Source organism: Salmo salar, chromosome ssa23, assembly GCF_905237065.1.
Source record: "Salmo salar chromosome ssa23, Ssal_v3.1, whole genome shotgun sequence".
NCBI classification, from domain to species: Eukaryota; Metazoa; Chordata; class Actinopteri; order Salmoniformes; family Salmonidae; genus Salmo; species Salmo salar.
The window spans coordinates 47,618,384-47,635,515 of record NC_059464.1 but is presented as its reverse complement, the minus strand read 5'-3'; the positions used below and the strand labels follow the sequence as shown (position 1 = coordinate 47,635,515).

The 17,132-nt window shown below is 41.0% G+C and overlaps 1 protein-coding gene across 1 annotated transcript; it reads right to left on the bottom strand.

Moving 5' to 3' along the window:
* Positions 1–5,490: 5,490 nt before the first annotated feature.
* Positions 5,491–14,452, bottom strand: LOC106591377 (tripartite motif-containing protein 16). The gene is made up of 6 exons (XM_045706319.1): positions 13,758–14,452; positions 13,259–13,333; positions 7,169–7,393; positions 6,634–6,793; positions 6,449–6,508; positions 5,491–6,212 (listed from the first exon to the last, which is right to left on the bottom strand). The coding sequence occupies exons 1-6, from the start codon at positions 14,352–14,354 to the stop codon at positions 5,686–5,688; spliced, it is 1,644 nt and encodes a 547-aa protein (XP_045562275.1). The 5' UTR covers positions 14,355–14,452; the 3' UTR covers positions 5,491–5,685.
* Positions 14,453–17,132: the final 2,680 nt, after the last annotated feature.

Here is a 17,132-nt window from a genome sequence, read left to right as displayed (position 1 = left end):
CTTGATCTATTAGATGCTATAGACTATGTGTAGTTTGATAATAGGACTTTAGTATAGGGGCTTAGAGATGGTAAAGAAATCTCTGCTTATAGGAATAAATAAGGCATATTGCTGTGCACATATGGAGGAGTGAAACTATAGTTTAACCACTTCCCCCGACTGGGGTTGGTTCCTCTCTTCCACGTTCACTCCCCGCAGCTGGTCTAGGCATGTGGTTAAACTGGTCTAGGTGTGTGGTCAAGTACATCGAATAGAGATAAACTTGAGGAACAGAATAGACCTGTATTGTTTTCAATCATGTTTGCTTCTGAGTAACTTGGTCACACTGCATAAGACAAAGAGCCTCTGAGAGTGACCACAGTTCTTCAGCCCATCCTGTTATTATCGTATTTTACAGGTGGCACATCTGTGTGGAGATATGAAGAGAACAGAGGCTAGCTTGGTAGAGAAAGGACTAACGGATCTGACATTATCACTTGTTTTTGCGCTATGACCTCACAGACCTGATACACATAACCACAAGGAGAAAACAACGTAGCTCATGATGCTCCGATCTGCCGGGGAGGGTGGAACCAACCACGACTAAGCTGTTTTGTATTTTCTGTATTATTGGGCTCTCAATGATCACCTACGGGAGGTCGTTGACCAGCTCCATTATTGCAATAATGAATCAATATTAAAGGTTGATTGTTTGAGGAAATTGAAAGTCTCTTCTCCCTTACTTGATTAGAATTTCCTTGTGTCCAAGCGTTTGACTGGTACTGTATAAATGCTTATTGGTTATTTACAAGCTATGCAGATGCAGCATCCAGTGGGCTGAATAAACCTGGTTTGAACTTTTCTCTGATGACAAAACACAAAGCAGTATCTTTAACAGCACTGTTTCTAGACAGACAACAGAGGATGTTCATGATGTTTTGATCAACAGACTATTAGAATAATAATTCAAGTTAATATAAACGTTTCCTCTTCAGTTAACCTCTACATCTAGACGTTCCGCTAGCGGAACACCTGCTCCAATATCCAATGATGGGCGTGGCGCGAAATACTTCAATTTTTCAAACATATGACTATTTCACAGCATTTTAAAGACAAGACTCTCGTTAATCTAACCACACTGTCCGATTTCAAAAAGGCTTTACAGCGAAAGCAAAACATTAGATTATGTCAGCAGAGTACCCAGCCAGAAATAATCAGACACCCATTTTTCAAGCTAGCATATAATGTCACAAAAACCCAGAAGACAGCTAAATGCAGCACTAACCTTTGATGATCTTCATCAGATGACACACCTAGGACATTATGTTATACAATACATGCATGTTTTGTTCAATCCAGTTCATATTTATATCAAAAAACAGCTTTTTACATTAGCATGTGACGTTCAGAACTAGCATACCCCCGCAAACTTCCGGGGAATTTACTAACAATTTACTAAATTACTCACGATATACGTTCACAAAAAGCATAACAATTATTTTAAGAATTATAGATACAGAACTCCTCTATGCACCCGATATGTCCGATTTTAAAATAGCTTTTTGGTGAAACCACATTTTGCAATATTCTAAGTACATAGCCCAGCCATCACGGGCTAGCTATTTAGACACCCGGCAAGTTTAGCCTTCACCAAAATCAGATTTACTATTATAAAAGTTTGATTACCTTTTGTTGTCTTCATCAGAATGCACTCCCAGGACTGCTACTTCAATAACAAATGTTGGTTTGGTCCAAAATAATCCATCGTTATATCCGAATAGCGGCGTTTTGTTCGTGCGTTCCAGAAACTATCCGAAATGGTAAATCAGGTCAAATCTGGTCAGAAGCACCATAGTGTACTACGTAGGGAATAGGGAACCATTTGGAACAGAGACAGTAATTCCGCTGAACATCTTACTCTTCCTCATCTGGTTTCTTGAACAGCCCTTCACTCCTCCCCTCTTCCTCCCGCCTCCCTTTAAATTCTATTCTATCAGCCACACCACTAGCTCACCTCCACACAATCCGTTTACAAGTTAAAGACACACCTTGGAATAAATAACAAAGGAAAACTATTACTAGATTAAGTTTAGTGTTGGATTTTTTATTTCCCATCACCATAAATCATATTTAATCACTGAACAGTAGCAGACCTAACTTCATCTGTTCCTGACTCTGGATAGTGGATTAAAAAGACCATCAATCTCCAATGATATTAAAGTACTATTCTGAACATTACTGATATACTGAGTGGCAAGTCAAGATATCTGCTGGTTTTATTGTTTGGTCAATAGCACCACCTGCTGGACAGGTTTAATGGTGCTGGACTGAGCAGTATGGGAGGATGAAAGATGACAAATTTAGGGCCGGTTTCCTGGACATCTACATTGAACATTCTTTTTTCACACTTAATCTGTTCCATGTCCAGGAAACCAGTCCATATAGTTTAGTTACTATCTGTTCCATGTCCAGGAAACCAGTCCATATAGTTTAGTTACTATCTGTTCCATGTCCAGGAAACCAGTCCATATAGTTTAGTTACTATCTGTTCCATGTCCAGGAAACCAGTCCATATAGTTTAGTTACTATCTGATCCATGTCCAGGAAACCAGTCCATATAGTTTAGTTACTATCTGTTCCATGTCCAGGAAACCAGTCCATATAGTTTAGTTACTATCTGATCCATGTCCAGGAAACCAGTCCATATAGTTTAGTTACTATCTGTTCCATGTCCAGGAAACCAGTCCATGTAGTTTAGTTTCTATCTGTTCAACGCCACTATGGAAAACTTGACCAATTGAGAAAACATATCAATGGTTCTGAATGACAATCAATATACATCAACATCATACATCATGATTCATGGAAATGTACAAGATTAAAACATTGCACTATAATAAATATGAATACATTGAATGTTTATTTTAATTCAGAACATCTGAAGATCAAATCAGTTAAATCATTGTACATAAAACAGAGTAGAATGAATCATCACATCTGGGGACCATCACCACCAGCATGACTAGTATCTATGTGGACCCTACTACAGTTTAACCAGCTCAGCTATAGACTACACCAGCATGACTAGTATCTATGTGGACCCTACTACAGTTTAACCAGCTCAGCTATAGACTACACCAGCATGACTAGTATCTATGTGGACCCTACTACAGTTTAACCAGATCAGCTATAGACTACACCAGCATGACTAGTATCTATGTGGACCCTACTACAGTTTAACCAGCTCAGCTATAGACTACACCAGCATGACTAGTAACTATGTGGACCCTACTACAGTTTAACCAGCTCAGCTATAGACTACACCAGCATGACTAGTATCTATGTGGACCCTACTACAGTTTAACCAGCTCAGCTATAGACTACACCAGCATGACTAGTATCTATGTGGACCCTACTACAGTTTAACCAGCTCAGCTATAGACTACACCAGCATGACTAGTATCTATGTGGACCCTACTACAGTTTAACCAGCTCAGCTATAGACTACACCAGCATGACTAGTATCTATGTGGACCCTACTACAGTTTAACCAGCTCAGCTATAGACTACACAGCATGACTAGTATCTATGTGGACCCTACTACAGTTTAACCAGCTCAGCTATAGACTACACCAGCATGACTAGTATCTATGTGGACCCTACTACAGTTTAACCAGCTCAGCTATAGACTACACCAGCATGACTAGTATCTATGTGGACCCTACTACAGTTTAACCAGATCAGCTATAGACTACACCAGCATGACTAGTATCTATGTGGACCCTACTACAGTTTAACCAGCTCAGCTATAGACTACACCAGCATGACTAGTATCTATGTGGACCCTACTACAGTTTAACCAGCTCAGCTATAGTCTACACCAGCATGACTAGTATCTATGTGGACCCTACTACAGTTTAACCAGCTCAGCTATAGACTACACCAGCATGACTAGTATCTATGTGGACCCTACTACAGTTTAACCAGCTCAGCTATAGACTACACCAGCATGACTAGTATCTATGTGGACCCTACTACAGTTTAACCAGCTCAGCTATAGACTACACCAGCATGACTAGTATCTATGTGGATCCTACTACAGTTTAACCAGCTCAGCTATAGACTACACCAGCATGACTAGTATCTATGTGGACCCTACTACAGTTTAACCAGCTCAGCTATAGACTACACCAGCATGACTAGTATCTATGTGGACCCTACTACAGTTTAACCAGCTCAGCTATAGACTACACCAGCATGACTAGTATCTATGTGGACCCTACTGCAGTTTAAAACATGTTAAGGATAGGGGGCAGTATTTTCACATTCGGATGAAAACGGTGCCCAAATTAAACTGCCTCCTACTCAGACTCAGAAGGTAGGATATGCATATTATTAGTAGATTTGGATAGAAAACACTCTGAAGTTTCTAAAACTGTTTGAATGATGTCTGTGAGTATAACAGAACTCATATGGCAGGCAAAAACCTGAGACAAATCCAACCAGGAAGTGGGAAATCTGAGGTTGTAGTTTTTTTAATGATTTATTATTGAATTTGTAGTGTTAACTTGGTCATATTGCACTTCCTAAGGCTTCCACTAGATGTCAACAGTCTTTAGAAAGTTGTTTGAGGATTCTATGGTGAATTTTGAGGTAATAACAGCCGGTTCAAGCAGTGGACTGTCTCAGGTCATGTAGTTACTTCATGCGCATTCACGCATGGCTAGCATTTTTTTTTTCTTCTGTAAGGAATACGCTATTGTCCGGTTGGAATATTATCGATTATGTATGTTAAAAGGATTGATTGTAAACATCGTTTGACATGTTTCTACAAACGGTAATGGAACTTTTCGACTTTTCGTCTATTGTTTGGCGCTCCCGCATAGTGCCTTTGGAATAGTGTTCTGGACGCGCCAATAAAACTGAGGTATTTGGACATAAATTTGGGACTTTATCGAACAAATGAACATTTCTTGTGGAAGTGGGAGTCCTGCGAGTGCATTCCGCCGAAGATCAGCAAAGGTAAGGAAAGATTTATAACACTAATTTAGAGTTTTGTTGATGCCATGACTTGGCGGCTAGCTGTATAGCTTGCATTGATGGCTGAACTCTGTACTCAGAATATTGAACAATGTGCTTTCTCCGTAAAGTTATTTTGAAATCTGACACAGCGGTAGCATTAAGGAGAAGTGTATCTATAATTCTTTAAGTAATTGTTATATATTTTGTCAACGTTTATGATGAGTATTTCTGTAATATGTGTGCTCATTGTGCTCATTCACCGGAAGTTTTGGAGGCAAAATATTTCTGAACATTACGCGCCAATGTAAAATGGGGTTTTTAGATATAAATATGAACTTGATCGAACAAAACATACATGTATTGTGTAACATGATGTCCTATGAGTGTCATCTGATGAAGATCGTCAAAGGTTAGTGCCTAATTTTAGCTATCTATCATGTATTTGTGACGCATCTCCTTGCTAGGAAAATGGCTGTGTGGTTATTCTTGTCAAGGTGATGTCCTAACATAATCTAATGTTTTGCTTTCGCCATAAAGCCTTTTTGAAATCAGACACTGTGGTTGGATTAACGAGAATCTTATCTTTAAAATGGTGTATAAATCTTGTATGTGTGAGAAATTTGAATTATGAGATTTTTGTAGTTTTGAATTCCTCGCCCTGCTATTTTGTCCGTTAACGGGATACTATCTCCAAGGGGTCACTAAGAGGTTAACCAGCTCAGCAGTACCATAGAGCCTAAACCCAGGATAGAGGGGCTGAGTGAATGTGGTCTGGACACTGTGGAGGAGGGTCATTGTGTCAGAGACACTGTAGAAGGACAGAGTACCTGCCTTGTGATCCAGGTACACTCCTACTCTGGAGGACTGAGGGCCTGATACTTTAGTCAAAACATTATTGTGTCTGAAACAATAACTACCTCTATCGTACTGTAAACTCCAGGACTTGTTATTGTGTCCAAATCCACCACCTGACCCTGTTCTGCTGATGTCTTTATATGAGACTGCTGTATAAACATCACCAGTCCACTTCACCTCCCAGTAACAGCGACCAGACAGACCCTCTCTACACAGAACCTGCCTCTGTTTGGTGAATCTGTCTCCATGGTCAGGATATGTTCGGTCTTTGTCTGTACAGGTCACCTTTCTGTTCCCTTCAGACAGAGAGAGGAGTGTGTTTGCTGTGTTTGGGTCCAGTGTGAGCTGACAGGAATCTGGGAGAAGAGCAGAGCAGAGACCAATGAGGGGAGTCAGCACAATAAGTTAAGTCAGATACTGTATCTACCCTGTCTTTGATTAGAGCACAGCAGAGATCAAATTAGCGAAATATGAGGAGTCAGAGAGATACCCGGTCTTTGATTAGATCTACTAATGCTATATATTTCTAGAGGGATTGTTAGGAGTGTCAGTAAAAAGAGACTGTTAGTTACTTCACAATAAAGAGACTCACATTGTAACAACTGTTCTCTGGTCTTGGGCTCTGGAGGCAGTAAAACATCCACTATATTCACTACAGACACACAAACACATTGACAGAGAGAGGGAATGTTATCATCATACCATATTCCACATGTATATGACTAGTAGGGAACTTTCAATGGTCTAAAGTTGATGTTCTTATTGTTTTCAACACACCTGTAGTGGAGATCTTGGTCCATTCTCCTTTAAGGAAGTCTTCTAGTTTCTCTCTCAGTTCAGACACAGTCTTACTCACATCTCCAAAGTACTGAAGAGGACTGACAACGATGCTGGGTAAGTCTGAAGATACACTGATACTGGAGAGAGACTGATAACTCTGGAGAGAGAGAGAGAGAGAGGGAGAGGGACAGAGAGAGAGAGAGTGTGAGAGAGACAGAGAGAGAGGGACAGAGAGAGAGAGGGACAGAGAGAGAGAGGGACAGAGAGAGAGAGGGACAGAGAGAGGGACAGAGAGAGAGAGGGACAGAGATAGAAAAAGGGACACAGAGAGAGAAAGAGGGACACAGAGAGAGAAAGAGGGACACAGAGAGAGAGAGAGAGAGGGACAGAGGGAGAGAGAGGGACAGAGAGAGGGTGCAGACAGAGAGAGGGAGAGAGGGAAAGAGAGACAGACAGGACAACATAATGATTCAGATAAATAGTTTCACATTAAGTTAATTTCATATCACATGTAACAAGGCAGTTTAGTTACCTGGAGGAAATGGATGTGATCCTCTGTGTGTGAGAGCTGCTCCAGCTCAGTGCTTCTCTTCCTCATCTCCTGCTTCAGTTGCTCCAGGAGTCCTTCAGCTTGACTCACTTGAGCCTTCTCTTGGGCTCTGATCAGCTCCTTCACCTCAGAGCTCCTTCTCTCAATGGAGCGGATCAGCTCAGTAAAGATCTGATCACTGTCCTCCACTGCTGCCTGTGCAGAGCGCTGTTAAGAGAGATAGAGAGAGAGACACAGAGAGAGAGAGACAGAGACACTTACTTGTCATCCTCATTACACTAACACCCCCCCCCTCCTAAAAACACATTGGGTGCCACCACAACCTCCACACAATCACATTATACAGTACTCAACATCACAGTACAATACACCATCCAGCACCACATTCCAACCGAACAGCCAACCCCTCCTCTCAAGCCGTACAGACAGCCCCTCCTCTCAAGCCGTACAGACAGCCCCTCCTCTCCAGCCGTACAGACAGCCCCTCCTCTACAGCCGTACAGACAGCCCCCCTGAGCCCCCATACCTCCTGAAACATCTCTACAATGTTGATCATTTTGTAAAACTCAAACGCAACCCTAAGGTGTCAACAGTAATAGCATTACCCTGGCAACACAGAAAAAACCTGATGAACAGTCTGTCATTGTAGAAAACGGACACCCCTCCCCAACTCCCAGGTCAACCTGAGCCAACCAGCTATTGGTGTCCAGGGCTCCATGTAATACCCCCACTGGATGACCCCTGACCTTTCCAGCACTGGGAGCTTATAGAGCACCCTCCACCTATACCCTGCCATGCTCTCAGCCCCCACAACCCTCCGCCACTGATGCCCCTTCACTCCCGCTAAGCCCACCTCCGTACGGTACAGTAGCCGCTGTGCTGCTTTGAGTCAGAACGCTGCCACCCTGCTCTCCAGGTCCACCAAACCCGAGTGATCAGTGGATTGTGGAAGATGGGCTCTTCCCATACCCCCCTCTTGTGTGGGTCTCAGCAGCTGCCAGGCCCTCAGTACTGCAGCATAGAAATCCCTACTGTATTCAGTCTCTCCGGCCACATGATGAAGTTCTGCTGATCCAGCCACAAACCCAATTCCATTTCACCTAAATGGCACCAAAAAATGTCTACCTCTTTATTTTACCACTAAAACCTGTTCTTAGGACCAAACTGAAAAATAACAACTGGTATAGAAAGTAAACATCTGCACCTCGATGGTGTCAAGTGTGTTTATGTCTGCATTACCAGGAAGTAGGAAAAAACGGGCAACTTCTGACTATTTCTGGTCAGCGATCGATGACAGCAGAGGACGCTGCCCAACCTTATGTCATTAGAAAGATAAGATTATCCTGATTAAAATGGTGTCAGACATGAATACATCTAAGTTTACACATTGTGAGATATTTAGTGAAATAAACAGACATACCATAACTAAGCTGCTCAAACTTACATCATTAGAAACAATAAGTTATCCTGATTAAAATGGTGTAGAACTACAAACCATTAAAATAAATACATCTATTAGAGGTAATTGGAGAAATAGACATGTCCCTATTTCCCCAAAACAATGGCAGTCTGAAAGTTATAACAGCAGTCTTTTATTTAACCAGCTTACCATTTATCTACGACCATTTGACTTTGTGTTTAACATTTAGTGGTTTGTAATCTAGTGGTTAAGAATGTTGGGCAGTAACTGAAAGGTGGCTGGTTCGAATCCCCGAGCAGACTAGGTGAAAATCTGTAAAACGCCTTTTTTGGCAGATTTGGGCTCTTAACCCTGGTGGCTCTGGATAAGAGTGTCTGCTAAATGACTCACATGTAAATGTAAACTAGACCTCTGTGAAAGGGCAGCAGGTAGTCTAGTGGTTAGAGCGTTTGGCCGGGCGACAGGTAGCCTACTGGTTAGAGCATTGGGCCGGGCAGCAGGTAGCCTAGTGGTTAGAGCGCTGGGCCAGTAACCGAAAGGTTGCTGAATTGAATCCCCAAGCTGACAAGGTAAAAATCTGTCGCTCTGCCCCTGAACAAGGCAGTTAACCCATTGTTCCCAGTGTCATGACATTGCCCTCGCTCTGGGAACAGGGAGCACAGTTGACCCCCTCCCCCTTGCACCATCCCCCTACCTACCTCTCCCTACCCAGGCCCTGTGTAGGCGGTCGTAAAATTCTAAAGGAGAATGTCCTGCCGCATGACCCAGTTGAGACAGAGAGGGGTTTCATAGAGAGACAAAGGAAATTCTTCCAACTCACAGAATTGGGGAACTGAACGACATTTATGTTCTGGAGAAGGTATAAAAGATCGGTGAAGAATCCATCTACGAACTGGTCCGCTTGGTACAATTTTGTGATACCCATTGGAGACAATAGTACCATATTACCATACTAAGGTTTATATAATAGCCTCAGCTATGGGACTTGCATGTAAATGGTTGTATTTAACCTGTTGGGGCTAGGGGGCAGTATTTGCACGGCCGGATAAAAAACGTACCCGATTTAATCTGGTTACTACTCCTGCCCAGTAACTAGAATATGCATATAATTAGTAGATTTGGATGGAAAACACTCTAAAGTTTCTAAAACTGTTTGAATGGTGTCTGTGAGTATAACAGAACTCATATGGCAGGCAAAAACCTGAGAAGATTCCATGCAGGAAGTGGAAATCTGATTTGTGGAATCACGTTCAACACTTTGCCTATGAAACACACCATGAGTTAGGATTCATTTAGCACTTCCTAAGGCTTCCACTAGATGTCAACAGTCTTTACAAAGTGGTTTGAGTCTTCTTCGGTAAAAACTGACCAAACGAGAGGCCTGGAAATGTGGTCATAGGGGGAGGGCCCTTACTACTATGACGCGGGCGCCCGTGGGTACCCTTTCGTTCCGAAACATTTAGTAAGACAATGCAATTGTCCGCCTTGAATATTATTGAAGCTCTGATTGAAAAAGGCCATAAAGATATATGTTATACAACGTTTGACATGTTTGGACGAAAGTAAATATATTTTTTTTGCACATTCGTGACGACAAGTCCTGCGCGCCTCATACATTTTGAGTAGCCTTCGGAACGCGCTAACAAGAAGGAGCTATTGGGACATAAAATATTAACTTTTTCGAACAAAACTACATTTGTTGTGGACCTGGGATTCCTGGAAGTGCCTTCTGATGAAGATAATCAAAGGTAAGTGAATATTTACAATAGTATATTTGATTTTAGATGACTCCAAGATGGCGCTAACCTGTATCGCCTAGCCTATTTTTCTGAGCATAGCACCTCGTTTATTGCAAAGTGTGATTTCCCAGTAAAGTTATTTTTAAATCTGGCAATGCGGTTGCATTCACGAGATGTTAATCTATAATTCTTTGAATGACAATATTATATTTGACCAATGTTTTCGAATAGAAATTTAGTAAATTGTAGCGCTGATTCACTGGAAGCATTTGAGGGAAAATATTTTCTGAACGTCACGCGCCGATGTAAAATGCTGTTTTTATATATAAATATGAACTTTATCGAACAAAAAATGCATGTATTGTGTAACATGATGTCCTAGGAGTGTCATCTGATGAAGATTGTCAAAGGTTAGTGCTGCATTTAGCTGTGTTTAGCGTATTTGTGATGCATGCTAGTTGCTTTGAAAATGGCAGTGTGATTATTTCTGGCTGGGTACTCTCCTAACATAATCTAATGTTTTGCTTTTGCTGTAAAGCCTTTTTGAAATCGGACAACGTGGTTCGATTCAGGAGAGGTGTATCTATAAAATTCCACTGGCTGTTGACCAGGTTCCCAGACATGTTAATAAGATTTAATAAGATTAAAGCTGTTTGGAATATGTTGAGAGGCTATGTACTGATGTTAATGTGATAGAATTGTATTTCTGTTCAAAGCTTAACTCAGTCATCGCCACGCCCCCAGGGACACAGACAAGACCTGGCGTCATGAGACAGCCTTTTTCTGTCATTCCGAATAAAACCCCCACCCAGGGTTACTTTCTTCAGACCAGGCCTCCACTCCATTACGAGTTGGCCAATAGGTTTGACCCTGCATCCCTCTAATTAACTTTAACCATACCACGTGGTTAACCTGTTATGGCTAGGGGGCAGCATTTGCACGTCTGGATAATTTTTTTTTACCCGATTTAATCTGGTTACTAATCCTACCCAGTAACTAGAATATGCATATACTTATTATATATGGATAGAAAACACTCTAAAGTTTCTAAAACTGTTTGAATGGTGTCTGTGAGTATAACAGAACTCATTTGGCAGGCAAAACCCTGAGACATTTTCTGACAGGAAGTGGATACCTGATGTGTTGTATTACCTTTAAACCTATCCCATTGAAAAACACAGGGGCTGAGGAATATTTTGGCACTTCCTATTGCTTCCACTAGATGTCACCAGCCTTTACAAAGTGTTTTGAGTCTTCTGGAGGGAGATCTGACCGAACAAGAGCCATGGAACGATGATGTCCCATTAGACACCTGGCGCGCGAGTTCATGTTGGGTACCCTCGTTCCAATACGTTATAAAAGAGTATGCAGTCGTCCACCTTGAATATTATTCATGTTCTGGTTAAAAAAGGCCCTAATGATTTATGCTATACAACGTTTGACATGTTTGAACGAACGGAAATATTTTTTTCCCCTCGTTCATGACGAGAAGTCCGGCTGGCTTACATCATGTGCTAACAAGACGGAGATTTTTGGACATAAATGATGAGCTTTTTTGAACAAAACTACATTCGTTATGGACCTGTGATACCTGGAAGTGACATCTGATGAAGAGAATCAAAGGTAATGGATTATTTACATAGTATTTTCGATTTTAGATCTCCCCAACATGACGTCTAGTCTGTATCGCAACGCGTATTTTTCTGGGCGCAGTGCTCAGATTATTGCAAAGTGTGATTTCCCAGTAAGGTTATTTTTAAATCTGGCAAGTTGATTGCGTTCAAGAGATGTAAATCTATAATTCTTTAAATGACAATATAATATTTTACCAATGTTTTCTAATTTTAATTATTTAATTTGTGGTGCTGACTTGACTGCCGGTTATTGGAGGGAAACGATTTCCTCAACATCAATGCCATAGTAAAACGCTGTTTTTGGATATAAATATGAACTTGATACAACTAAAAATGCATGCATTGTCTAACATAATGTCCTAGGAGTGTCATCTGATGGAGATTGTAAAAGGTTAGTGCATCATTTTAGCTGGTTTTATGGTTTTGGTGACCCTGTCTTTGAATTGACAAAACATTACACACAACTCTTGTAAATGTACTGTCCTAACATACTCTAAATTTATGCTTTCGCCGTAAAACCTTTTTGAAATCGTAAAACGTGGTTAGATTAAGGAGATGTTTATCTTTCAAAGGGTGTAAAATAGTTGTATGTTTGAAAAATTTGAATTTTGACATTTATTTGGATTCAAATTTGCCGCTCTTGAAATGCACCTGCTGTTGATGGAGTGCACCACGGGTGGGACGCTTGCGTCCCACCTAGCCCATAGAGGTTAACTCTCCCTCATTCATTTCCATTTCACCTCCAGAACTAAGTCTGGCGCATGGCTCTCTCTGTATGCACTTGAATAATAACATTTGAAATGTCTCTATTCTTTTGAAAATAAATATTGTGTAATGTTTACTGTTCATTCGTGATTGTTTATTATCTACTTCACTTGCTTTGGCATAGTAAAGATATGTTTCCCATGCCAATAAAGATCTTTGAATTGAATTGAGAGAGAGAGAGGTCCATGTTAATGTATAGGGGACATGAGTCAGTCATGGTTACTCATGGTTATGTGATGAGGTAGCCCCGCTTGCGACTTCTAAATCAGTGTGATCACGGCCCAATAGGGAATGTTCTCTTGGTATAATGGTCAAGATGTTGGTTTCTCCCACAGTAGACCTGGGTTCATATCCCGTCAGTTACATTAAGCAGTCTATTCTCTGAAAGGGGTCCAGACAGCCTGTTCCCCACAGTGGGGTAAGTGGGATTGGATAGGGGCCTCTCTCTCACTCTCTCACTCTCACTGAAGGAGAGAAGTGAAATGGTGTGTCTCCTCTGGTCAACAATACTCACCTTGAAAGACTCCACAGCCTGTTGGAGCTCCTGGAATCTCTGCTGGACCTTCTGCTGACTCATCCCCAGCTGCCTCTGTGGAGAATCACTCTTCAATGCGCTATCAAGCTTTATTTGTCCAGTAGATCAATAGTATAGTAATGTGACATAGGGCCCATAGAGAGGAAGGATTCAAATGTATCTGTGTGAAATTATATTATTACGTTGCTATGTGAATGATTATAGTTTTAACAGTAGACAAAAATGTATCAAGGGTTGACACTGAACTTTGAAGTCACAAAAGAGTATTCAGAATGATAATAGTGTTTGACTTTAGAAAATGGTGATATATTTGGAGAATCTAGGTTAACATATCTATATAATCAAGGTTTGTGTCCATATTTGTTCTGCTGGGGATCCATTTCATTTGAATGATCTCATATTCAAACAGCCTTAGTTTCTACTGTATCTTTAATTCTTTGTTTATCAGACAGTCACCAACAAGTTGTTCTGGTCTTACCTGTTTCTCAGTCCTCTCTGCTGCAGCTGACACTGTATCATGGCCTTTATGTTCATCCATCACACACAGCAGACAGATACACTGCTGATCGGTACGACAGTAAACCTCCAGCAGATTACCATGATGAGAGCAGATCTTCTCCTGTAGTTGTGCGGTGGCTTTGACCAGCTTGTGCTTCTTGAAAGCAGGAGATTCATAGTGAGGTTTGAGGTGAGTCTCACAGTAAGAGTCCACACATGCCAGACAGGACATGAGGGCTTTCTGCTTTCTGGTCCCAGGGCAGACATCACATGTCACATCTCCAGCTCCAGCACAGCACAGAGCAGGAGGGGGAGCAGCTTGGAGTCCTGTCTTCTTCAGTTTCTCCACCAGCTCAGCCAAAATGTTATTTTTCCTCAGAGTAGGCCTTGGAGTGAAGTTCTCTCTGCACTGAGGACAGCTATAGACCTCTTGCTCAACATCCTTATCCCAGCAGTCCTCAATACAGCTCCTACAGTAACTGTGTCCACAGGGAATAACCACCGGCTCCTTCAGTAGATCCAGACAGACAAAACAACAGAACTGGTCCTGGTCCAGCAGAACTCCCTGCTGAGCCATTTGGACGGTTGTTCACTCTCACACAGACAGACGACAAAGAGATTCAGATCAGTTTAGTTTCCACAGAAGAGAGTTTGTGGAGGGGAGGGACTTCCTGGTTCTGCCAGAGGGGAGGGGTTAGAGGGAGGGTGGGGTTAGAGGGATGGAGAGTACACAATGTTAATCGAGACAAATATTTTAGTTCCTAGGTTAGGACCCTTAATATGGAATACATTAAATAGAGTGGTTAGAATATATAAAGGGTAACAGTTTCTATGAAGTACATATCTATAATGTTTTTAATGAGTGTTGTAATGTCTTAAAGTGATATGCTGTGATACTAACTATAAGCCTCCATAATAACTCATACATGGTTATAAAACTGTATAATGTGTTATAGATAATTAGCTACAATGGGGGAAGGGGTACTTGATATGGATACAATGTACTGTAGGTGAAATTAATACTGGGTGTATTGACTGATCATTGAGAATGATGGAACACTTTACATTACAGTGTGTTTATTGGTGTGTAATTGTTCCTGTTAGTACAGTGGTGTAACAAGTACTGTCATGCCTCATTCTTCCACTGTACTAGCAGCAGTAACCCTAACCAGTAATAAGGCTACTGGAATGGAAAGTGGTACAGGAAAAATAAAGTAAGGATTTATACATGTCATCTATGATATACTGTATGTAATGATATGTCTCTGTCTTCCAGATGGTGTTCTATACTGTATGTAATGATATGTCTCTGTCTTCTAGATGGTGTTCTATACTGTATGTAATGATATGTCTCTGTCTTCTAGATGGTGTTCTATACTGTATGTAATGATATGTCTTCTAGATGGTGTTCTATACTGTATGTAACGATATGTCTCTGTCTTCTAGATGGTGTTCTATACTGTATTTAATAATGATATGTCTCTGTCTTCTAGATGGTGTTCTATACTGTATGTAATGATATGTCTTCTAGATGGTGTTCTATACTGTATGTAATGATATGTCTCTGTCTTCTAGATGGTGTTCTATACTGTATGTAATGATATGTCTCTGTCTTCGAGATGGTGTGCTATACTGTATGTAATGATATGTCTGTCTTCTAGATGGTGTTCTATACTGTATGTAATGATATGTCTTCTAGATGGTGTTCTATACTGTATGTAATGATATGTCTCTGTCTTCTAGATGGTGTTCTATACTGTATGTAATGATATGTCTCTGTCTTCTAGATGGTGTTCTATACTGTATGTAATGATATGTCTTCTAGATGGTGTTCTATACTGTATGTAATGATATGTCTCTGTCTTCTAGATGGTGTTCTATACTGTATGTAATGATATGTCGCTGTCTTCTAGATGGTGTTCTATACTGTATGTAATGATATGTCTCTGTCTTCTAGATGGTGTTCTATACTGTATGTAATGATATGTCTCTGTCTTCTAGATGGTGTTCTATACTGTATGTAATGATATGTCTTCTAGATGGTGTTCTATACTGTATGTAATGATATGTCTTCTAGATGGTGTTCTATACTGTATGTAATGATATGTCTCTGTCTTCTAGATGGTGTTCTATACTGTATGTAATGATATGTCTCTGTCTTCTAGATGGTGTTCTATACTGTATGTAATGATATGTCTCTGTCTTCTAGATGGTGTTCTATACTGTATGTAATGATATGTCAACCTGTTATTTAATCAATTAAACTTTTTTGATATTTTTATACCAGGGACATCAAACAAAAACTGAAGTTTAAAATGAGTGGGCTAATCCCCCTTTAGCCCCCTCATGGTGACGGGCCCGATTCAGATCTAGTGTAATTGAGGCAGCTTTAGCCAACTTTTTTGGATAGCTCTGGCTCTGACAGTACACCAACTGCGGAAAGCCAGCCAAGTTCATTTACATCTGTTGAAAACAAAGGCTACAAAACATTTCCATACAGATAACAGCTGTTAGATAGCAATATGATGTTGCTATTGTTACAGCACTATTTACATCATTTAGCAGACACTCTTATCCAGAGCTTGGGTTAAGTGTCATGTTCAAGGGCACATTGGCAGACTTTTCACATAATTTGTTTGGGGATTAGATCCAGAGACCTTTTGTTTACTGACCCAACGTTCTAGGCTACCTGCTACCCTATCTGCCAGATAGCTAGAGGCTAAGGCTGGATGCTAGAGCTGAACTGGCTGTGCTACTAGTTAATTCACCTCAGTCGAGAAGGGATGAAACATTACAACACTAACGTTACATGTCAGTTTGAGATGGTGGACGTTTTCAATGCCTCCAACCTATTGTGTTTTTTTGTTCTCTTAATTGTGTTGTTTGTAACAATAGAGACGGGATGAAACATTAGCTAACATTAAATGTCAGTTTCACTACTAGCTCAGCAGTGGGAATAAACACTAGTCTAGTTTTTTTCTGTTGAGTCAATCAGTTACCTTGCCAGCTACATCAGTCAACTAAAGAGTAGCTGGTTTCTGCTCTGCTTGCTTTTACAACTCAGAGAAAAGTACGGCTTTTGCTTGTGAGACTTTGAATGTGGGTCAAAAGGGTAATAAAAGAATTATCAGAGTTATTTTTATACAGTGTCCTTTGCGACCATCTGCTGAATACCTGTCCTCACTGTCATTAACAGGACTGTGGGAAAACAGTGCCTGACAGGCGGGGGCAGAGGACACTGTCTACTGGTCGCTCCCGCTTCCCGATGGCACAGCAGGTGGGAGGCTGGGGCAACATCATGTTCTAGCTAACCAGCTAGCTTGCTAGTTAGCTAAACTTTGTGCTCGCATGCTAG

Bases quoted from the DNA above. Each gene is read 5' to 3' on its own strand.
- LOC106591377 (XM_045706319.1), bottom strand. From the start codon at position 14,354: ATGGCTCAGCAGGGAGTTCTGCTGGACCAGGACCAGTTCTGTTGTTTT. The intron at 7,394-13,258 runs GTGAGTATTGTT...CTCTCTTAACAG, and splicing joins AGGCTGTGGAGTCTTTCAAG to CGCTCTGCACAGGCAGCAGT. The intron at 6,213-6,448 runs GTGAGTCTCTTT...CTCTTCTCCCAG, and splicing joins CAGAGAACAGTTGTTACAAT to ATTCCTGTCAGCTCACACTG.